The 23,891-nt window shown below is 40.3% G+C and overlaps 1 protein-coding gene across 2 annotated transcripts in view; it reads left to right on the forward strand.

The window, feature by feature from the left end:
- The first annotated feature begins 518 nt into the window (after positions 1-518).
- The window catches only part of iqcg (IQ motif containing G), a 41,272-nt gene continuing 17,899 nt past the window's right edge, over positions 519-23,891 (forward strand). The window contains exons 1-8 of one of the 2 annotated variants that reach the window (XM_034698774.1): positions 519-647; positions 1,226-1,423; positions 17,413-17,541; positions 17,704-17,738; positions 17,830-17,952; positions 18,154-18,238; positions 18,343-18,504; positions 20,395-20,469. In XM_034698774.1, coding sequence (XP_034554665.1) covers positions 17,413-17,541; positions 17,704-17,738; positions 17,830-17,952; positions 18,154-18,238; positions 18,343-18,504; positions 20,395-20,469 — 609 coding nt within the window. In that variant the 5' untranslated portion in view covers positions 519-647; positions 1,226-1,423. Of the gene's footprint in view, positions 648-865; positions 993-1,225; positions 1,424-17,412; positions 17,542-17,703; positions 17,739-17,829; positions 17,953-18,153; positions 18,239-18,342; positions 18,505-20,394; positions 20,470-23,891 lie in introns of those variants that run through there. The other variant, XM_034698775.1, reaches the window with a different exon arrangement.

Here is a 23,891-nt window from a genome sequence, read left to right on the forward strand (position 1 = left end):
AAAAAATCTAATATATCATGACTAAACATGAAGCAGAAATGGATATGCAAGGCACTAATGCACACCAATTGCAATAAAATGTATATAAATAAACAAAGGGAAATAGTTAAGAAATAAGTAAATAAAAGATAACACATGAATAGTTAAGACAATAAAAAAGTAAAGATAAAAGTCTAAGATGAATAAAAGCACTAAAAATAGTAATAAGATAATAACAGTTGAGTCCTTAATTACTCCCACTGTGTGAATGTGAATGAATGAGTGATACTGATGGTCCCTTATAGCCCATTTTTACTAAGTAACCTACACAGGCAGTGCAAATTTAATAAACACTTTTTTAATGAGTTGTAAGTACATTTCTAATGCAATTAAATCCACTTTTATCGACCCGAGGCTACCACAACGGATTAGAGCAACGATATGTTAGTACTAAAAGTAAGAATGCACCAAAATGTCATCATCACCTTGACAATAAAGTTTTGGCAAAAAAAAGGAAGAAAAAAAAACACCGTATTTGTTACTATGGTGACATGTCAGTTGTTAAACACTAAACACAACGGCTATAGGCTGCCGTGCTCTGCTCAAAACCGAAGTGTTTTTTTATGTATTTGGAACACAGAGTGAGAGAAGAGAGGGAGAGAACCACAGTAAGTTACCGTTTCTATTCATGTTTCCTCTGCCATTCTAGTTTCACAGCATAATGCGACTGTAAGAGCCATATTCATGTTTTGGGTCAAGCTGTGAAACACATTGTTTATTGTGCCACTGGGTGTCATCGTTTTGCTGATTAAGGGCACAGGTATAAAAGTACGTCACTGCCTAGGTATCAGATGTGTGTCTTGACCCGATTGTAACGTTGTCACGTTGGCGGTGACGCTATGACGCTGCGTCGGCAGGCGGCATGGAGAACCGCGTCTAAAATGTTTGTTAGTTCAGTGAATGAGAAACTTGTGGACGCTGCCTAACACTTCTTACGGTGATCCAAATAAATGGTTTGTATTGTGCTGCAAAGCAGAGTTACGCCTAAGAATTGTTATTTCAACAACTACAGCAAAAGGTATTGTATCGACAAACATATGACAGTACAACGCGTCAGCCAAGTCATTACCGGGAGATATCAAAACACACCAGCAGCTTTAGTGCGAGACTAAGCTTCTATATTGTCAAAAACCGTGCTATTTGGAACTTTGTTTGTAAACCCTCTGGTGCGTTTGGCACGTCACAGAGGAGGCACGAGGAAAGTGGAGCTGTCAGCGGCTATCGTTGGTGGAGGACGTTTTGGAGCTTCGGAAGGATCGGAGAGCTGCGAGGATTTCAGCCGGCAGGACTTCGGTTGCATTCATCTTTGGACCCGTGCTACGGCTAAGCCTGGGGAGCATCGTACCCAAATCACCGCAAGGCGCCCAACGCAGCGTTTGGAGAGGTACGTGGAGCGCTACACTGTTTATGGCATTTAAAAATGTGTGCACACATGACTCTGTCGAAGTCCAATGCATTGGTTGTTAAAGCGGACTGACATAAGACTTTGCGCTGACTTAACTTTTGCTTGGCGAACTATTGAACTGATTTTGTGACTGTGTATTTACAATGGATGAGAACGCGGCGTCGGATGTGTCAACTGCTCAAAGAGCCAGCAGTATATACTGGTGTCAAGCCAGCCTCCACTTCAAAAATCGCAGTCAAGCCAGCCGCCGTCTTGTTTAGCGGGTGAAAGAACTGATGTTAAAGAAAGCAACGTTCTGGTGACTTTAACCGATATAATTAATGCTTTAATGAATACATTAATACAAGAATGTCACAAACGCAACTCTGGTGTGGATATTCAAAATTAAAGCCCTCAATAATGGCTTATTTTAGCTAAATATCCATTGATTTCAGATGAGGATTGTTAGAAAACCACAGTCATTCTGATGTGGATTTTCAAAATTAAAGTGCGCTAAGATTGCTATGTAACATAATTTTTCCCTGATTTCAGATTAGGATTATTCAAAAGCTATCTGATATCAGCAACCATTTCACTTCAGGTTGATAGTAGAAGACCTCAGGATGTCACTCAGTAAATATCAAGTCATACTGATGTGGATTTTCAAAATTAAAGCCCGCTAAATTTGCTATGTAATATAATTTCTCCCCAATTTCACATTAGCATTATTCAAAAACCACCTGATATCACGCAACCATTTCACTTCAGGTTGATAGTAGAACACCTCAGGATGTCACTCAGTAAATATCAAGTCATTCTAATGTGAATTTTCAAAATTATAGCGCTAAATTTGCTATGTAATATATTTTTTTCCCTGATTTCAGATCAGGATTATTCAAAAGTTACCTGATATCACGCAACCATTTCACTTCAGGTTGATAGTAGAAGACCTCAGGATGTCACTCAGTAAATATCAAGTCATACTGATGTGGATTTTCAAAATTAAAGCCCGCTTAATTTGCTATGTAACATAATTTCTCCCTAATTTCACATTAGCATTATTCAAAAACCACCTGATATCACGCTACCATTTCACTTCAGGTTGATAGTGGACCACCCTAGGAAGTCACTCAGTAAATATCAAGTCATTCTGATGTGGATTTTCAAAATTAAAGCCCGCTAAATTTGCTATGTAATATAATTTCTACCCAATTTCACATTAGCATTATTCAAAAACCACTTCAGGCTGATAGTAGAACACCTTAGGATGTCACTCAGTAAATATCAAGTCTGAAATCAGGGTGAAATTATGTTTATGTTAATTTTAAAAATCCACATCAAAATGACTTGTGAATTACTGTGTGACATCCCGGGGTGGTCTACTATCTAAATGGTCTTGTGATATCAGGTAGTTTTCAAATAATTCTAATCTGGAATCATGGAGAAATTATGTTTCATAGCAATTTTAGCAGGCTTTAATTTTGAAATCCACATCAGAATGACTTGATATTTACTGAGTGATATCCTGGGGTGGTCTACTATCAACCTGAAGTGAAATGGTCTTGTGATATCAGGTGCTTTATGAATAATCCTCATCTGAAATAAAGTAGAAATGATCCAAGATTAGCAATCTTAGATTTCTTTTATTTTGAAAATCCACATCAGAATGACTTGATATTTACAGAGTGACATCCTGATGTGGTCTACTATCAACCTGAAGTGAAATGGCTTTGTGATATCAAGTAGTTTTTGAATAATCCTAATTTAAAATCAGGGAGAAATTATATTTCATAGCAATTTTACATATCTTTTATTTTGGAAATCCACATCAGAATGACTTGATAATTACTGAGTGACATCCTGGGGTTGTCCACTATCAACCTGAAGTGAATTGGCTTTGTGATATCAGGTAGTTTTTGAATAATCCTCATCTGAAATAAATTAGAAATGATCCAAGATTAGGAATTTTAGATTTACTTTATTTTGAAAGTCCACATCAGAATGACTTGATATTCTCTGGGTAACATCCTGGGGTGGTCTACTATCAACTTGAAGTGAAATGGTCTTGAGATATCAGGTGGTTTTTGAATAATCCTAATCTGAAATCAGGGAGAAATGATATTACATAGCAATTTTAGCTGGCTTTTATTTTGAAAATCCACATCAGAATGACTTGATATTGACTGAGTGAGTTCCCTGCGTGGTCTACTATCAACTATACTATATGCTATAGTTTAAGTTGTCCATTGACTTTTGATGACAGTATCATCTTTGTTGGAAGAAAAAAAATTGTAGCTTAATACCTTCTGGTGAGCACAAACGCTGGGCTTTCAATGTGAAATTCTGGTTGACATGCTGATATGAAGTCTAATTATGTAAGACATCTTTTCATCCAGCTACACTGCCGTTGTTGTGCCGAGAATAGCATGCACCTGGCGGGAATGCGCACCGCTCATAGTAGAGCCAGCAGTCCATGGCAATGTACAGTTTAAAACCGATAGAATTCTTATTTGTGGGGCTAAATAGTGATAAGCAATGACCCGAAAGTAAAGTCTCTTTTTGTGTCATCTTTTGATTAGAACTTATAGAATAAGCATTTTATTAGCCTAAACGTTTGACTGATGTGTGACTTCATTTCAATGCAGAAAACGCGAAACCATGATGATCGATTGAATTAAATATGTTACTTGAGTGTTCTGTGGTAATTGAGCCTACTGTATCATTTAGCATATATCAACACCGACAGGTTAACAAGCAACTAAAATCACATGGTTTCATTAAACAGTTGTGTAGACATTCGGCAGACGTGTAATGATAACCTATTTTAAATCAGCTATGTCTGCTGAAATATGCATCCACCTGTTATTAAGCTTCACAGACTATTAAAAGTCACTTATTTGCAGTGGTGTATAAAGTACTTGAAAGCCATACTTGAGTAAAAGTAAAGATCTTACTGGAAATCTACTCAGGTAAAAGTGAAAGTCACCCATTGAAAAAACACTTGAGTAAAAGTCTTAAAGTAGCTCAAATTAAATGAACTTACACATCAAAAGTCAAAGCATAAAGAAACAAAACATCTAGAAATAATTTTTTTTCTCACAAGCTTTATTAAGTTTCATTCTTCCTCCATCCCTCAAATCCCTTCTCCTCTTGCTCTCTCCCTTCCTCCCTCCTTCACCTCTTGCTCCCTCTCTCCCTCCCTCTCCTCTTGCCCCCTCCCTCATACTCCTTGTGCTCCATCCTTTTCTCCCCCTGCTCCCTCCCCTCCTTAAGTAAAGTCCACAAATTTGCAGTTCATCTTCAGCAGAAGTTGGTTTTCAAAATTGTGAGAGTTCAGTTGTGCTCTTTGTGGGCTGAAGACAAGCCCTGCAATCAGGGGCGGAGCCACACAGTTTTGACCTGGGTGGCCAAACTGGCGCACTGACTGTTGAAGGGTTGGGCAGGTGTGGAAAACAAACCTAGGAGGGTTACTTCCAATAATCACATCTACTTAAACTTATTTTCATACAATAATTTAACAAAAGTTACATTTTTGTAGATTTCTTACTTTAACATTAAAAATGTAACTCGACAGAGTGTCAACATTTAAATCTGCTGAACTGAACGCTTAAATGATTGTCCAAAGTCAAAGCATCAACAAAAATAACATTCAAATCCACAGAAACTACTGTCCCTGCAGCTTGCTGTAATGCAATAGCTGATTTGAATATCAGTAATGCCTTGGGCATGGCTGTCACAGGGTTCTCCTTCCAGACTCAGAATAATGTGGGGAAAAAAACCCAGGCGTAGTTGGAAAACTTAATTTTGATAGTTTTATTGCCGGCCTCCCCAGTGCAATGCAAGAAAGATATTTACAAAGTGAAAAACAAAGATCATTTACAATTGTTCTCGTAAGTTCTGTCTGAGTATTACGATTACTCACTTGACAAAAACAAAACAAAACAGCGGTTGTTCTTCAAACAAAAACACACAGCAACGTTACCTGCTCAGTAACTTGGCTCAACTGCCAAGAGAGCCAAATCTGGCCCTCTTTTAAAGGGTGTAGCCCCTCCCACTGGGCGTTCGAAATCAAACAATTATAACCCAACATTGGCCACTGTTACATGTTGTTTTTTTAATTCGGAATTAAGTATTCAGAATTAAATAATTCAGAATTAAAGTATTCTCCTTCGTGTTTACATGGAAATAGTAATTCTGAATTGAGGTTTACATTGATAACACGTTTAATCGTCTTTATTTAATTCCGCTTAAGGTCTGGGGGTTGGGAAGGATTCTGATTGGACAGGGGCGGGCGTGACGTATTTACGTTTATCGGAAGAAAACCGACTCCAGTTCCTGCTTCTTTCATTTTCGGTTACAACATAGAAGACCACACAATAAGTGCAATTTTCACTTTGATTTTGATTATAGTTTTGAAGAAGCAGCTAGACACAAACGTACTGCTTCACTTTCATCAGCTGAGGAGGAGAAGAGAGATAGAGGACCTGAGAAGGGAGGCGGAAGACCGTACTTTGGCGAATCAAAGTCGGTTAGTGCAACAGCTGCTCTACCTCAGTCTGAAATATGTGCCCGCCAGTGCAAAATATGTGCGTCATCATGACAGGACAAAGGAACGAGCATGCGCAGAACGACCGGAATTAATTTAAAGCAGAATGAACGTATACATGATAGAGGAATTATTCAATTTGCATTTAAAATCAGAATAAACCAGCAACTTACTTCGGATTTAAGTTTAATTCGGAATGATCCTTTTCATTTGGAATAAGGTGTTTACATGGTCATTTTTAATCTTTTTAAAGAGGATTTAATTTTAATTCTGAATTAAAAGTCTCATGTAAACGTAGCCATTAAAGTAATTTCAAGTTGATTAACCTTACACACAATCCAAAAAATAACACAAACATTTCCCATACCTAATTCAAACACAATAATTTAGAAAAAACAGAAAGATGAATTAACCACGGGTATGTGGCCACTTTTGGCCACCATACATGTATATAGGGTGCACACCAGATGCGCTTGGTTTGCACAGTCCGGACACGACCTGGTTGAGCCCGAGCCGGAGTTATCGCCCTACTGGTTTCTACGCTAACTGGTTTCCGTGATCAAGCTGTGTTGTATTTACTTACAGGCAGGCGCTGTGCTCTGCTTCAGACACAAGATTCACCACACATTCACAAACATATTAACAGCGATTCTCGGGTCTCATCTCACATTTACTGCAGCAACAATGGTTGGATAAGTGAGCTGTGCATCGCAGCTACCAATGAAAGTCATTAAATATGTAAAAATAAAGTATTTTCAAACTGAAGCAGAGTTGGATTCGTTCCCACGAGAGCAAAATATGATTATATCAACCTAAGTTTGTGAGCCACAGAGCTCACTTCAGTTTAGTGATTCTGACAGGTATCGATCACACACGTCATCATCCAGGTCACAGCCAGGGAACATGTTGGTCTGTGCTCACCTTAAACAACTGGTTTCCTTCAGTCAATACTGAACCATGTTTAGTGAAAGTTTTCTCCAATCTACGGCCTTATCAACCTCTTCACTGCAGCACACTACTACACCTTACTCTGTGACAGGTAAATACTTTCTAACAGTGACGATCTAACCCACAGAACTGTGTTAAAATACACCTTTTAGACGGTTTACGTGGAGCTGTGGGAACAGTGTGGTGTTTTCAAGTCGTGTCTCATTTAGAGTCTACTGTAGAAAGAATACTCAGGTAAAGGAATCACAGGATCACAGACATCTACAAAACTACAGCTCTGAAAAGACAAAGGCAGTGTTGCTCTGCGATGTATTTTATAATCACTATTGAAAAACATTATTGAACTCCACGCCAGGTCACACTTCACCTGATGTTCGTCACTTTTTGCCGTTGTGAAAACGTGTAGGTCTGAAATGTGCTGTTAGGCAGCACTTAAGAAAGCACCACTACTACTACTACTTACTAAATATATAGGGCTATTTCCTCACACAGACACAGAGTAACCTGTTGTTTTAGACAAACACAGAACAAAATGTTACCCGACACTCACGTGTGTAATGTTTCAGTCACAGGACTCCAATTAACCATTAGAGTCCGTGGCGTAGTTATGTTTATGGATTGAGACTTGTGGGAATGGGAATTTTATTTGCGTGAGTTCGACGTGAGACTGTGTCTTTGTTCGTCTTTGCATATATTTTTGTAGATGGCTGTGATCCTGTGATTCCTTCACCTGAATTATTCTTCCTGCAGTAGACTCTAAATGAGCACAACTTGGAAACTTGTACTCACTGATAGAGCTTCAAAGTGTGCCCCCTAAGAAACTCTGAACGGAGAGGGGAAAAGGATGGTGGCGTGTGAACCGGAATGAATGAAGTGCTGTTAGGGACGGGAAAAGTTTGGTGCATGTGTTTGTCGGTGTGTGCGCGTTGCGCTGTTGGCGACGGTGCCACTCCGTCACAATGGCAAATAGCCAATCATGTTTAAGAATTTCTGGCTGGCACGGGGTGGCCAATCAGTTTTCAGAGGTGGACATGCCCACCCCTGGCCACCACTGGCTCCGCCACTGCCTGCAATGCTAAATGGTCACTCACAGGCTGCAGAGGCAGGTAGAGGTGTTCATCTTCACAGACAGCTTGCAGACAGAAGGGAACGATTTCAGTATTGACAATATGGTATCCATACTTATTACTGATTAGTTCATTCTTTTACCGCAATGTGTTTTATTAGGTTTGACGGTGAGTTTTGGAAAGCCATTATTTCTGTGTTTTTTGGCAAAAACAGGAGGCACTTCATCCTGTAGGATGAATCTTTCATCCCGACTAAAGCTCACAGGTTTTTTAGATATGGCCACATGTGTCTGTCTTCTCCTGACGCACAACTAGCAGGTGGAGGTGTGACGGTATCTCCACTATCACCAGTGGACGAGGCTGTTTCCATCATGCAACTTGAGACTGACGAATAATCGCAGGCTGTATGGTCTCACTGAGATGAACACGCATAGTCCCGATAATCCATACAACATGAGACAATTATATTCACATTTTATTTTGTAACGTGTCATGACGGTGACAATATAAATGTCGTGGAGTAAAAGTATCATTCTTTTCTTTTTAATGTAGTGAAGTAAAAGTGAAAGTTGCAAAAAAATATAGAAACTCAAGTAAAGTATAGATACTCTCAAAACCTACTTAAGTACGTTCCTTTACACCACTGCTTATTTGTAAATTTTGCATGCAGGACAGTCCAAAATATGAGCTGACAACCGTTTGTGACTCCAAAGAATCAGAAAAATAACTATGGGTGGATGCAGCAATTTTTCTGTCTGCCGAAATATGAATCCACCTGTTATTCAGCTTCATAGACTAGGCTATAACAAGTCATATATCTGTAAATATTGTAGGAGAAAAGTCCAAAATATGAGCTGACAACGGTTTGGGACTCAAAAATCTCAGAATAATAACTCGGCAGACAAAAATATGCAGAAATATGCATCCACCCATAAAGTTAGTGTCTGATCTTTTGTAGAGTCACAAACTGCGGCCAGTTCATATTTTGGGCTGTGTGGATTCATCATTTACAAAAATATGAGTTGTTATTGTCTCTATAGCTGAATATTTCGGGATAATACACGACACAGGCTGCCCAACAATATAGTAGTAATAATAATAATAATAATAATAATAATAATAATAATAATAATAATGATAATAATAATAATACATTTTATTTGGAGGCACCTTTCAAGTCACCAAAGGTCACCTTTTACAGGGAATAAAAAAAACCATTCATCATTAAAACATCATTAAAACATCATCAAAACAATGTCCATACTGCAACTTTTAAAATGAACCTCAGGATTGTATGTGCACTTGTTGTTTTTCTCGATGTTGATATATGCTCAATGATACAGCCAGCTCAAATGCCACAGAACACTGTAGTAGCACAGTTAAATTCAATCGATCATCATGGTTTTGCGTTTTATGCATTGAAATGAAGTCACACATCAGTCAAACGTTTAGGCTAATAAAGTAGCCGGAAGTAAAACCCCGTTTTTGAAACTCTAATAACTAACAAAAAATAAACTTTTCTGGAAAAAGAGGCCTTGGACACAAAACAGTCAAATACTAACTACATATCACCACAGCATACGGATGTGAGAAACATTTGTATGACGATGATTTTATTTTTTAAAGTTTGACTGCTCCCCAATTCAAATGAATGGGGGAGACAGATTTTTTTGTCCTATACTGCAGCCAGCCACCAGGGGGCAGACACTCTGCTGAAAGCTTCACCACCAGACAGGCGAGCTGAACCCCTGGTTTTGTTTAGTTCCGCTTTGGCGTTCGGCGGTTTTGTTTGCCTCAGCAACTTCGTTGTGAGTGTCTGTGCTCTCAGACTCAGAATCAGCTTTATTGGCCAGGTATGCTTTCGAACACACAAGGAATTTGACTTTAGTAAACTGTGCTCTCTTTGTACAAGGCATAAGGAATAAGGAATACAAATAGAATAAAAATATAATGAAAATAAAAATATAATAATTATAACTATAACATCAGCTATAAACTTCAGGAGTTTCACCGAAGGGTCCCCTGAGGTGCAGTCATTGGTGTAGAGAAGCATGAGGGCACTTCACATAGCTCCAGTGATGTGTTGAAGATCTTTGTGAAGATGGGGGCCAGCTGCTCAGCACAGACTCTCAGGCAGGACACATTGTCTGGTCCTGGAGCCTTCTTGGTCTTTTGTCTCTGGAAGAGCTGAATTACCTCATCTTCACAGATCGTTAGCGCAGGTCAGAGGGGGGTGGGGAGGGGGTTGTGGGGGGACCAGGTAGATCAGAGTGTTAAGTTGTGGGGTGTGAAAACCTGCAGTAGAAGCTGTTCAGGTCGTCCGCCAGTCTTTTGTTTGCTTGAACAGGTCCCGGTCCCCACTCCTGTAGGCCTCTTCTTTGGCCTGACACAGCTTTCTAAGTTGAGGTGCGAACCAGGGCTTGTTGTTGTTGTATGTGCAGAAGGTCCTGGTCTGCACACACATGTCCTCACAGAAGCTGATGTATGAAGTCAGTGTCAGTGAGTTCGTTGAGGTTTTCTGATGCAGCTTCAAAAACACTCCAATCAGTGCAATCAAAGCAGGCTTGTAACTCCTCTTTTGACTCCTCCGTCCACTTCTTCACAGTCCTAACTACAGGCTTAGCCGTTTTTAACTTCTTTATCAGGTTTACATCCACACATGCTGTCTCACCCAGGATTGGTGTTTCAGTCTGACTAGTCACATGGAAGCCAAGTGTAGCTGTAAGCTGGTTTGTCTTGCATTCCAGGGATACAATGCCTTCTGAGGGTAAGCAAGCTCCTCCAAAAGCAATGAACACTGTTTCAGTAGGTTGCAGCTGCAGGGAACCTGGCAGCTGCTGGAAGGCGGACATGGGTAGCACCTTTGCGTCAAAGCCTGTGTCAAGCCTGAGTTTTATATCCATGACTCTGATGCAGGCAACTGTATGCCATTTACTGTCCTTAGTCAGGCCCGCAGCAGTCCCTGTGTCACTCTTCAGTTGCCCGTTGTATAAGGTATCAACTTCCCTTTCTGTACAGTTGGCAATCTTAGTTTTATAATTGCTTGCATTGGTGCTGGTTGTTCAACACGCCTTGGAGAAATGATTGTTCTTTCCACATTTGTGGCATACTACTCCATAAGCTGGGCACTGGGGTGGTTCATGCTTTCTACCAATTTTTTGACAATTGCTAGTTACTACATGTTTCTTGCTGTTTTTGTTCCATGCACCTGTTCTCCTTTGGCCTTTTTTCTTTCTAAATAGAATCCACAGGAACCTCATGTATAGCTTGTGTGGTCTGCATTGCTTGTATTTGTGTCTTAGATTGCTCTGTTGCTCTGCATATTTCTATAGCTCTGTGTAGTGTTAAGCTGTTAGATGTAACGATATATCGCAAGACGGTAAAAAATCAATACAAATAAGGGTGGATTAAAATCGATTCAACAACATTTGTATCTGGATATTATTTTTAAACAGTAGAAGGCGCCATCTACATTATTCTCCACTTGTTCAGCATCATTAAGTCTCTTGCTGCTCTCTCATCACTCTGAGTGGAGGTGTTTAAGTTAAAGCATGTTTCAGAATCAGCTGACTGAAGGTGTTGCTCACAGCGGAGACGTTTAGCTGGGGGCTGCAGCTGAGTGACAGGTCTCCACGAGCGCTTTTTTTCCCCGCCGCTGGACTTATTCTGACCCGGTTGCGCTCCCGACTGACACCTGACCGCGTTATGCTTATTTTTCCTCAATAAGAAGGAGAAAACTGGACACTGTGAGTCCAAAATATGATTCTGTTCAGTTTTCCTATTGCAGTAAATCCACATGTTGTAGTCTGACTGCGGGAGTCCACAGGATGTGTGTGCACCACGTTGCGGCTGCAGAGCGTGTTTGCTCCATCCGAGGGCTAGCGCCATGGTCCACAGGACACGAGTTGAGAGCGTAGCGCAGCGCAGAGCAGGCAGGATCAGCTGGATCCAGCATAGTGAGAACCACATACAAACAACAGGTCACAGAGCCTTTCTGTGGTGGAATTTCTGCTCATTGGATAGTATTCCATTACTTCTGTGCTTGAATCCTCACTGAGTATGCTGCAGAACTGTTAAGTTTCATTTTTTCAGGTTTAGATGCGCACTGCGCAGCCGATAGATTTACCTTATTTGTTTTAATATTTAATAATTTCATTTTGGAATTGTTCACTTTCCATTTCTCTATAATTGTTCTGAAATTTTCCAACAAGGTATTTTTGTACGATGATTTTAGTGTGCAGTGGTTTATTTGAGCTACAACCAAGCGGCAACCTCCGGTCTAAAAATATGAGTCCAATGCGGAAGTGCTAAAAACTGAATTTCATCGTGGATCCGCTTTTCGCTGGCTCCGGAAGAACCGGAAACCACATACACACCAATTCGAAAAAATACTATATTTACAGCAGAAATAAACATGTATACAGCCTCGTTCAAAAGACGAATGTAGTCTGGATAGCTAATTTCTCGATCGGCACACACTGTACGGGGGTTGAAATTTTTTCGAACTTGGCAATTTTGAAGATATTGAGATTATGAGTCTTCCAATGAGAGACACAGCTGACTTGATTGACAGGCGGGAACACTGTAGCTATTGGCTAGGAGGCTAAAAGCCCGCAGCTTTGTCACAATCGTTTAACAGCAGCAATATGGCTGCGGCCGACGATTGGCCTCAAAACAGCGCTTCAGAAACAGATGGGTGACGTCACGGATACTACGTCCATATTTTATACAGTCTGTGGTTACAACACACCTTAAAACTGTCAACTGTCCATAACTGAGAATTAAAATAAAATAATAGTTATTTAAATTTTGAGTTCAATCCAGTTTTCATGAGAATCGGAATTGAATCATATCGTGAACCAAAAATCGGGATTCAAATCGAATGGTGGGTTGAGTGTATCCTTACATCCCAAGTCTGTTTAAGGTGAGAATCAGTTATGCTGAACAATATAATAATAAATAATAATAATACATTTTATTTGGAGGCGCCTTTCAAGTCACCCAAGGTCACCTTACAGGGAATAAAATAAAAAAGATTAAAAAAAAGACACAAATTTATCTCAGCATGTCATTTTCACCTATGCCAAACTCAGTCTTTGCTTTTCTGCCGTAGCTCTGTGATGAATCTGTCTATAGATGTTAGTGGGCTGCAATAGTCTTTAAAAGCCCTGAGTATATCTTCCATTGTCACATTTTCACCAGTTGGAGTAACAGTGAGTGTGTTGTACACTTCTAATGCATCTTTGCCTATGATGTGAAGAATAATTGCTTATTTAACCTCCTACCTTTTAATTTCCTCCTGAGGCCACAACAGGCAAAAACGCTGTTCCCATCTGTGCCAATTTCCAGCATTGTTACCATTGATTATCAGCAGTGAAGGCGATTTGAACTGTTCCATTTCTTCAGTTGCAATTAGCCGTTACCATCCAGGCTAGCTTCTCACCGTACTGTATCTCGTCACTCCGTAACTCTGTTATCTGACACGTGTAGTTTGTGTTATATGTGGACCTTCTTGTAGAGATCTCACTCCTGAATGCAGGGCTTAACGATTTTAGGAAAAGATCTAATTCAATTTTTCTGGCAGATATTGCGATTTCAATTGGATTCACGATTTTCTTCAAATCAAGCTTCAGTGAAATAAATTAACACACACACACACACACACACACACACACACACACACACACACAGACACAGACACACACACACACACACACACACACACACACACACACACACACACACACACACACTTCTGTTTATTTTATTTAAGTTTGCTTTAAATACAGTTGACAGCAACAAACAAGGTTTGGTTTTGACTTTGTTACCTTTCTTTGACGTGCTGTGAGAGGGCACACAGTCTCTCCTCCTGTCTTCTGTCTCTATTCATTAATGCCCGAGTGCAGGGGGAGTGTCACTCACTGTAGCACCACAAAAGGAAAAAATTAATGAATTGAGAAAGAGGGTGGCCGGGCCTTCCTCTCATCACAGTAATGACAGGGACACAGAGAGCATCAGTGGTGGTCTCGAACAGTCTTGAGATTAAATATGGAGTCCGCCCAATCAGAGACCGAGTCAAGACCGGGTAAAAATGCTTTCGATTCCGAGACGAGACCGAAGCCTTAAATAAGCGGTGTAGAGACCAAGACCGGTCTCGAGTACTACAACACTAGTGTATTTGCTGGATGTTGCAACTTTAGCGCAACAGGTTTTTGCACAGTACCTGATTCTGGTGCATGTCTGCAGCCTCAAACCCGAAATACTCCCAAATGACCGATGAGCTGTTTCTCTCCGCTTCTTGGTACACTCAAGCCATTCCAAACATGTTAATGTTACGAAGCATGAGGAGCAGGTTAGCGGATTGGTTAGCGTGACCTGTCCACGAGTAGCATGCCGCTTCTGATTGGTGAGCTTGGCAGGATGGAAGGGAGATGGCATGTATGTGTAAAATAGTTGACACAACAGATCATGGGTCAGTCAGGAGCGCTGCAAAAAAACGCAGCTTTGGCAATCACATGATCGTGTTGTCTGAAATCGCAATTTCTATCAGGAAACAATAAATCGTTTGGCCCTATTATTTAATACAAACACTTATTTATAATATAAAGACACAGAGACGAGACTGCCGGTAGCCGTTGTCCTTTCTTTCTTACTAGTTATAGAAACAACAAACAATCACAAGCCAACATCTGATCACAACAGACAAACCCAATCGAGCACTGAGTGCTCGATCAAAATACATCACAGTAATGGCACTTCTCACAAACAGGAGGAAAAAGAAGTTTGTTTGTGTGTAGGTGTGTCTGTGTCTCTGTGTGTTAGTGGTGGTTTGTGCCGTCATCCGGGTCATTCACTTAACTCTTGTGACACTTATTTAATATTCCATTGCTGGGATCTTTTAGCCCCCAGAACTACTTTTCCCGCAACTAAAAGGTTCCTGTGCCCCCATTGTTGTCTGCGTTTCGACCGCGGGCTGAAGTCCCGGGTAGATTGTGCAAATCAGGCCTGTGACGTATGGACACATTCACGATGGGTTATAAAGAAGACTACTGTTACAAGCTGCTAAATCAAATGAATCACAGCTTCTTTTTTGAAAAGTACACACACATACAAATAGAGCAAATACTGGGCTGCAATGACATCCTCATTCTCATCAGTGGTAATCTAAAAACGATTTAGTTATCTCTGTAAATTTATATCAGTGTGCAATTGCAGCTAACATTCCATTCTAGATCAAAATTTCAACCTGTGCAACAAACTGCTTGCTTTGCTTGAGGCAAAGGCCAAAGCGAAGCCTCTGATTAATGTTATCTACAGTCATGGCCAAAAGTTTTGAGAATGATACAAGTATTACATTTTCACAAAGTCTGCTGCTTCAGGGTTTTTAGGTGTTTTTGTCAGATGTTTCTATGGTATAATGAAATACAATTAGAAGCATTTCATAAGTATCAAATGCTTTTATTGAGAATTACACAGAATTCATGCAATAAGTCAATATTTGCAGTGTTGACCCTTCTTTTTCAAGACCTCTGCAATTCTCCCTGGCATGCTGTCAATCAACTTTTGGACCAAATCCTGACTGATGGCAGTCCATTCTTGCATAATCAATGCTTGGAGTTTGTCAGAATTTGTGGGTTTTTGATTGTCCACCCGCCTCTTGAGGATTGACCACAAGTTCTCAATGGGAGAACAAGATCTGGGGAGTTTCCTGGCCAAGGGCCCAAAATCTTAATGTTTTGTTCCCCGAGCCATTTTGTTATGACTTTTGCTTTATGGCAAGGTGCTCCATCATGCTGGAAAAGGCATTCTTCATCACCAAACTGCCCTTGGATGGTTGGGAGAAGTTGCTCTAGGAGGACGTTCTGGTACCATTCTTTATTCATGGCTGTGTTTTTAGGCAAGATTGTGAGAGAGCCCACTCCCTTGACCGAAAAGCAACCCCACACATGAATGGTCTCAGGATGCTTCACTGTTGGCAAGAGACAGGACTGATGGTAGCGCTCACCTCGTCTTCTCCGAACAAGCCTTCCTCCAGATGCCCCAAACAATCGGAAAGGGGATTCATCAGAGAAAATGACTTTACCCCAGTACTCAGCAGTCCAGTCCCTGTACCTTCTGCAGAATATCAGTCTGTCCCTGATGTTTTTACTGGAGAGAAGTGGCTTCTTTGCTGCCCTCTTGACACCAGGCCTTCCTCCAAAAGTCTTCGCCTCACTGTGCGTGCAGATGCACTCACACCTGCCTGCTGCCATTCCTGAGCAAGCTCTGCACTGGTGGTGGCCCGATCCCGCAGCTGTAACACCTTCAGGAGACGGTCCTGGCGCTTGCTGGACTTTCTTGGGCGCCCTGGAGCCTGTTTGGCAACAATTGAACCTCTCTCCTTGAAGTTCTTGATAATTGGATAGACGGTTGACTGAGGTGCAATCTTACTCGCTGCTATAAACTTCCCTGTTAGGCCCTTTTTGTGCAATGCAATGATGGCTGCACGTGTTTCCTTGCAGGTAACCATGGCTAACAGATGAGGAACAATGGTGTCATGCACCATCTTCATTTTAAAGTGTCCAGTCACTCAATCATGACAGATTGATCGCCAGCCTTGTCCTCAACACCCACACCTGTGTTAATGTGTGTGACACCTGTGTGTCATTGAAATGATGTTAGCTGGTCCTTTTGTGGCAGGGCTGAAATGCAGTGGAAATGTGTTTTTGGTGATAAAGTTCATTTTCAAGGCAAAGAGGGACTTTGCAATTAATTTCAGTTGAGCTGATCACTCCTCATAACATTCTGGAGTATATGCAAATTGTCATAAAAACTGAAACAGCAGACTTTGTGAAAATTAATAGTTATGTCATTCTCAAAACTTTTGGCCATGACTGTATTGTTGAACTGAGACTCACCAGCCAGATTAATATGTACTACTGGGGGTATTTAAAAAATCAGGAAACAACAGTATTGGCATTCAAACAAAAGCAATGCCTGGAGAGAATTGTTTTGGCCGGAAGTTATAGGAGGCTAACAACTTGCTACACCAGAATTGTCTTGTAGTTGGCATGTTCCCAAAGGCATATCATCACCAGATGGTGATAACAAATGGGTAACCACACTGATGAATAAGTGGCTTTGTAACTCACTTCTTGAAAGAACCTATGCAGAGCTTCTAATTTCACTTGGATTTGCAGTCATGGGCCTTCAAATGAGAAGTACTTGATTAATTTATAATGTACTGGAATTGTAGGCATTAATGTGCAAACTGTGGAGGATTGAAAATACATGATTGAAAATCATGATGAAATATGACATGTCGTTTTTTATGGGGCTTACACATTGTTAAAAAAATATGTTTCCTTTTGAAGCAGTTTTGAGTGTTTTCAACAGTAACCATAAATGTTTTCAGACCAATTAACAATTAACCTCTTTTTTTCCACCAGATGGCTTTATCCATAACTCAGAGTCTTAGAATGGCTGCTGTTCTGAGGGAATGTTCAGAACAGTTAGACCTTCTTGGACATGCTCTGATTCTACAGATCGACAGGAAGGGAGGCTCTGCACCAACACAGGTGAATTCCCTTGTAGAGACGTTCCTCTATAATATGAAAGTGAAAACGTGATGAATAGTGGGCATCTGCAGAACTGGCCTGTGATTTGTCTCTTGTTCTCATATTGGATTTATTCTCTTTTTTTCTTTTTGTTCTTTGTGGGTGTGCATGCATGCTTGTTAGGAAAAAGCCAGGCTGACTAAGTTAAATACAGACTGGTAAGTGGTGCAGACACACAAACAAAAAAATCATTATGTTGTGACTGACATCTGTACCAACAAGGTTTGTCTCTCCTGTCTCTGGCTGCAGTCAGTTAATCTCACAGCACATTTCCAAGCTGTATTCAGAGCTGGGGCAGAAGCACAATTTCACTTCTCTGCAGGAGGTGATAGAGGAAGAGGAGCAAATCAAGAAGGCTGAGAGCATGAGAAGGTTTGTCAGCGATTCATTCAAAACTATGCTATTCATAGTAATCTTGAGTATACATAGTATAAGTATATGACTAAAAAGCAATTTTGTTTACCCAGTGTTAATAATGGAAGCATAATGTTATAAAGAAAGTAATGAATAACCGAAGCAAAAATTGAGATGGAAGACCTGGGTTCTAACAGTAATATGAGTATATCCATATAGGGAAGAAAAAGAAATGCTGAAACAAAGAAAAGACAATTTACAGAGAAAGCAGGGGGAGATCGATCAGAAACATGAGAAACTGGAGGTGAGAAACTAGGACCAGAAAATAATCAAATAGTCTGCATGGATGTCTGTTAAGTGTGAGTAACAATCAGCTGAACCCCCCTCCACCACCACCACCACCACCAGGATATGAACCAGCTCACCAAAGCCCTGTACCATCAGCTCAACAAAAAGTCTTCAGAAATTACCAACAAGAAGACCATGATTGCAAAAACCATTGAGTTGCAGCTCCAACAGTCACACAAAGAGACTGGCCAGACTGAGAAGCTGCAAGAGGAGCACTTGGAGGTGAGTTGTAGTTGCACTACTGTGCGAGTCTGTTTGTGTAACAAGCAAAGACCATGCACACAACCTAACCAGGCACACAATTATAATAAGCTTCTGTAATAGTAGAGAAAATGCTGCACTACAACTTTTAATCAATAGCACAATGGTTTATGTTCTATTGCAACAACAATGCATTGCTAGTGCTACTTGAATAAATAACAATGCAAGGTTGGTAAAGTGCTCACCTCTTGTAAAGCGGCTTAGTCAGCCCAGTGTCAGTCAACACCAGTTGTTCTGGCTAATTCATAGTTTTCACCTGACGCCACACACTTGTGGAACGCCCCCCTGGAGGGCAAAAGAAGCTTATTACTGCTACGGGGAAATGGCCAGACTCTGCTGCTAACTACGTGTTTAAACACTAAAAAGTGCCGGACAGTTGTTTTTCAGTTATATGATGAGGAGACAAGCCCTGTTTCTGCTTCTTACAGGGATATTTCATTGTTTTTGAAGTGGGGTTGTATGAGTTTTATGTCACTAATTATACTAGCCACACTAGTTTATCTGCTGGTATATCTTAATTCCCAAAGAAGTCTTGCCTGTGACAGCATGAAGTGTTCTCGGCTCATTGTGTGTAAACTGTGACCATTAGCTCACAGTCTACACACCTGCACCACCAGGTAACTCTGGATCTCTCCTGCTCTCCAGTTTAGCTCTGAAGTTTCTCCTTTTTTTTCCTCCGGTGCATTGAATCATCTTTTCCTCCTTAAACTCCGGCTCATGAAGGTGTCCATGTGCGTCCGCAGTAAACGGCATGACATCGGCGCGGTCAGAATCACTCATTATCAAGTTTAGTTGTGGTTTTGTCTCTGTGAAGCTGCAGACCTGAACGGCTGATCAGTGAGCTGCAGGCGGAGGAACACGTCTGTGTTGAGTCCGCAAATAATGCAAAAACAAACCGGCTTTCTGATGTCAAAGTGAAGTGCTGGAAAAATCACAAGTAGAGCATAAACCTAAACCGAGATGAGTGCTCGGGTCAGATTCTTTTATAATGAGCTGAATTACCTGGTAGGACTGACCTGGTCTGCAGAAACTGTAGCCTAGCTTGCGTCCTTTTTCTTATGTAGTTTCTCATTACAGGAGCCGAGCTGAGCTAATTCAGTTACTAGTGACATAAAACTCATACAACCCCACTTCAAAAACACTGAAATATCCCTTTAGGTTACCATCTGAGAAATAAAACTCTGAGAGGTCTTTGAGCTTTGAACATTTCATTAACGGTAAGTTGAAGTAAACACAGAATATTTTAATTACTGAATGTCTAGTGGATGTAGTTCTCCTGACATGGTCGGTGTGTGCAAACCGATGTTAACAACTCCAGCAGTAACTTGTCCACACCGCTAGCTGACCAGCTAACGCTAGCTTAATAATGTCTATTTTCACAGCTGGACTCTTTTATCCTGACAGTGTGGTAATAAAGTGTTCTAGGTAAGTTAAGGAGAAGGTTTATATTTAGTGTTGAGGCTTGGCAGTGAACTTTTGGGAGGGGGAGACTGTTTTATATGTCTGAATGAATGGAAGCCTCATGTTATTATGCTCTTTTCTGCCCTCCAGGCTGCTGCAGGGGTCACGTGACTGAAAACTATGAATTTCTCGAAAATATATTTTAAGGAAAAACAATGTCTGCCATGACAACAGCTTTGGCCAGAAACTGGGAATAATAGCACAACTTTTCACTTAGTGGTAAATAGACAAAACTGAACTTTTGAATCTGAAGGTCCTGAGTCTTACACTGTCTTGTTGTTGGGTTCTCTGTTCATAATATTTGGCGCGATACAAATAAAGATTGGTTGGTTGGTTGGTTGGTTGGTTGATTGATTGATTGATTGATTAACAATGTGTTGTGTTCTTCAGTTGCTCCAGAAACAGCTACAGTGGGAGAGAAGAGTTCATGAGGAGTTGAAGATGTTCCTGCAAAATGAAAATAAGGTTGGTAGAGCAACAGTAACATTAACAACAAACTTATCTTTAAAAAAGTAGATTATTAATTTTAGAATACAGGGCATACAAGGCACACATTTGAAAGGTCTTTTGAGTTTGTTTGAAATAAATCCTGGATGACAGAAGTACTAAAAAAGGTTAGCAAACAACTTGTAGAACTGCACATGTAGCAGATTGTACAGGGTATTTATAAGATATCAAAAATATGAAAATATATATTTTTTAAAGTATAATGAAATTTTTCACATTATTCTCCTCGTATAAATCAATGGGGCACCACCCAGGGTTAGGAACTGGGACAAAATCTCGCTTTATTATCTATATAATTAGCTTTGATAACGTTTAATAATTTTAATCAGTTATGAATTCTTTACAAACACATTGACCCACCCTGCTTGGAAATGAATATACAGACAAAATCCTTTACAACATATGTAGTTTAATGTAAATAGAATGATAAATAGAGTATGATTATGGCAGATAATGAACATAGATGAATAACAGACAAATATACCTTTGGGCAAGGATTGCTGGTAGTAGACCAGAATATGACTTGGTGATAGTGATTTAGTTTAGTTGTTTAAAACAGAGTTTTAGACACTAATTTGAACAAAAAGGAGAAGAGAAAGATAGGCCGGATCATCTAAACGTATCACCACAGCTATCACCAATGCATCATTTTTGATTAAAGCAAGTCATGGATTAAAAGATAAGTGAAAGTAAGCCCAATTCTTCGTAATCAAAGTAATCTATGACAGAGAAATATATTGTACCTTAAACATCAAAGATGAATTCTCATGAATGATTATCATTATCTTGGGATGCAGATTTCATAACAAGTGAGAAGTTTAAAATTACTAACAGAACTTTTAACACAATACAACATGTACCGCATATTCTCCACTAGATGCCGGTGTTGACCACATGAAGAAAACACAATTAAAACATGTTTTTCAGAACCTTGTCATTGTGTATTAGAACTCTGGGGATTTCGATATTCTTATCAAAGTCTCAAAATGAAAGTTTTTATCTTAGCTTCAGATGATGAAATCATGTGTTAATATACATTTTGGAAATGTCTAAAATTCTCTCTGAGAGTGTTAGGCCTAATGCAGCACTGTCAAACAAACCGTTTTTTTGCTGCCATTCTGGGCATTCATAAACTAAAGGCCACCTTGGGCTTGCATACCTCTGACCAGGGATGCAATGTAAGTGTGATGCTTGTGACAGCCAGCCTAAAGTCTTGGTGGACATTGAATCTGTCTCGCTTTTGTTTTTATTGTCATGAGGGCGCTGAAGGTATTCTCAGACAGGTACAGTGCTGTGAAAAAGTATTTGCCCCCTTCCTGATTTCTCACATTATTGTACATTTTTCACACTTAAATGTTTCAGATCATCAAACAAATTTTAATATAAGACAAATATAACCAGAGTAAACATTAAATACAGTTTTAATTTTATTTATTAAGGGAAGAAAGTGATCCAAACCCACCTGACCCTGTGTGAAAAAGTATCTACCCCCCCTTGTTAAATCACAAATTAACCCGTGATAAACCAGATTTTTTTTGGAAAGCTGAGCTGAGCTCAATCTAAAACCAACACAGCGTTTGTTGATAAAAAGAACATCATACCAACAGTCAAACATGATGGTGTTAGAGTGATGTTCTGGGGCTGCTTTGCTGCCTCTGGACCTGGACGACTTCCTGTGACTGATGGAACCATGAATTCTGATCTCTAACAGAAAATCCTGAAGGATAATGTCTGGCCATCAGTTCGAGACCTCAAGCTTAAGCTTAATGAAAACAATTCTGTAAAGATGAGTGGGCCAAAACTCCTCCAGAGCGATGTTAAAGACCCATCGCTAGTTATCTCATACGCTTGATTGCAGTTATTGCCTCCAAGGTTGGCACAACCAGTTATTAGGTTTAGGGGGCAAATACTATTTCACACAGGGTCAGGTGGGTTTGGATAACTTTTTTCCCTTAAAAAAATGAAATCATTTAAAAACTGCATTTAGTGTTTACTCTGGTTATCTTTGTCTAATATTAAAATTTGTTTGATGATCTGAAAATGTAAGTGTGAAAAATGTGCAAAAATATAAGAAATCAGGAAGGGGGCAAATACTTTTTCAGCACTGTATGTGGTGCTGAACGGGAGAATAACCCTTGTAAGTGCATGTTTCGCCAGTCTGGGAGCAACAGTCTGCCCTTTTGCAATCCAGAACTTTGTGTAACCATTCTCCTGGAAATATTTCTTTGACACAGAATTGGCTTGAAGGTCACAAAGCTATCTTTGCAGAAGAGGTATTCCACGTCCTCAAGAGAGGAAATGTAGGGATCCATAACCCACGATTCCTTTGACAGGCACTTGTCAACGTCAGCAAAATGGGTCTTAATCTCCTCCCGCAGTAGGTTCATGTGCCGGACAAACTCAGTCCGTAAAGATGCATGCACAGTGCCACAAGACTGCTTCAGCAGCAGTCCAGAGCGTTCACAGCGTCTTTGCACTGCATGACGTTTGATTCAGGCCCTTGCATCCACTTCTTTGTTTAATTATAGGGAGTGAATGTGTCCCCTAGGTATGTCGTTTAAATCCAAAAAGCATCGGTCACCTGTTCGTACTCCAAGAATTGCCTATTCTTTCCTGCAGTTCCATAAAACGCACAAGCACTTGTCCCCGCAACAGCCACAGCACCTCTGTGTGCAGCAAGCAGCAGTGTTATCAGAGAGTGGAACTGTTTTCACTTTCTCCATCACCTGCGGTCCACACAGCCTCTCCATGATTTTTAGGCAGGTGGGCTTAATAAGCTGCTCTCTGATGTTGTGTGGCTTTTTTGCCTTAGCAATTAACAGCGAACACTTAAATGATGCCTCTGTGTAAATCACTGCGGCTCTTTCAAACGTCTTTCTGATTTCCATGGAACTTTTTGATAGTGCCAACTGTTTCTTCCTCTTAAAAAACTACAGACTTTCATCAACAGTCTCCTGATGTTTTGTCTCCTGGTTGCGTTTCATTTGAAATGGCTTCATGCTTTCATTAGCTAGCTTATCGCCACAAATAACACATTCTGGCCAACTAGTGTCCAGTCCTTCAATAAAACCGTAATCCAGGTAATTTTTTCGAGATACTGCCTCACTTTCTTTTTAGTTTTTGATGAGTCACAAGTACTTTTGGGTTTTTCTGACATGGTGTTTCACTCACGAAAAGCAGAAAAGAGACCCAAGTTGCTGCGTTAGCCAGCTTGCCGCTAGCTGACCTGGTGAACCTGATGGACATTGCTCACGTTGCTATGGTTACAGAGGACGTTGCTCATGCTGCCACAGGTACAGAGATTCAGAGGTCCCTGAAGTGTGGCTTACTAAATGGCTTTGTATTTTTAATTTGGAACAAAAATGCTAGGTGGTTTCATG

The sequence above is a fragment of the Notolabrus celidotus genome, chromosome 12 (assembly GCF_009762535.1).
Source record: "Notolabrus celidotus isolate fNotCel1 chromosome 12, fNotCel1.pri, whole genome shotgun sequence".
Taxonomy (NCBI): Eukaryota; Metazoa; Chordata; class Actinopteri; order Labriformes; family Labridae; genus Notolabrus; species Notolabrus celidotus.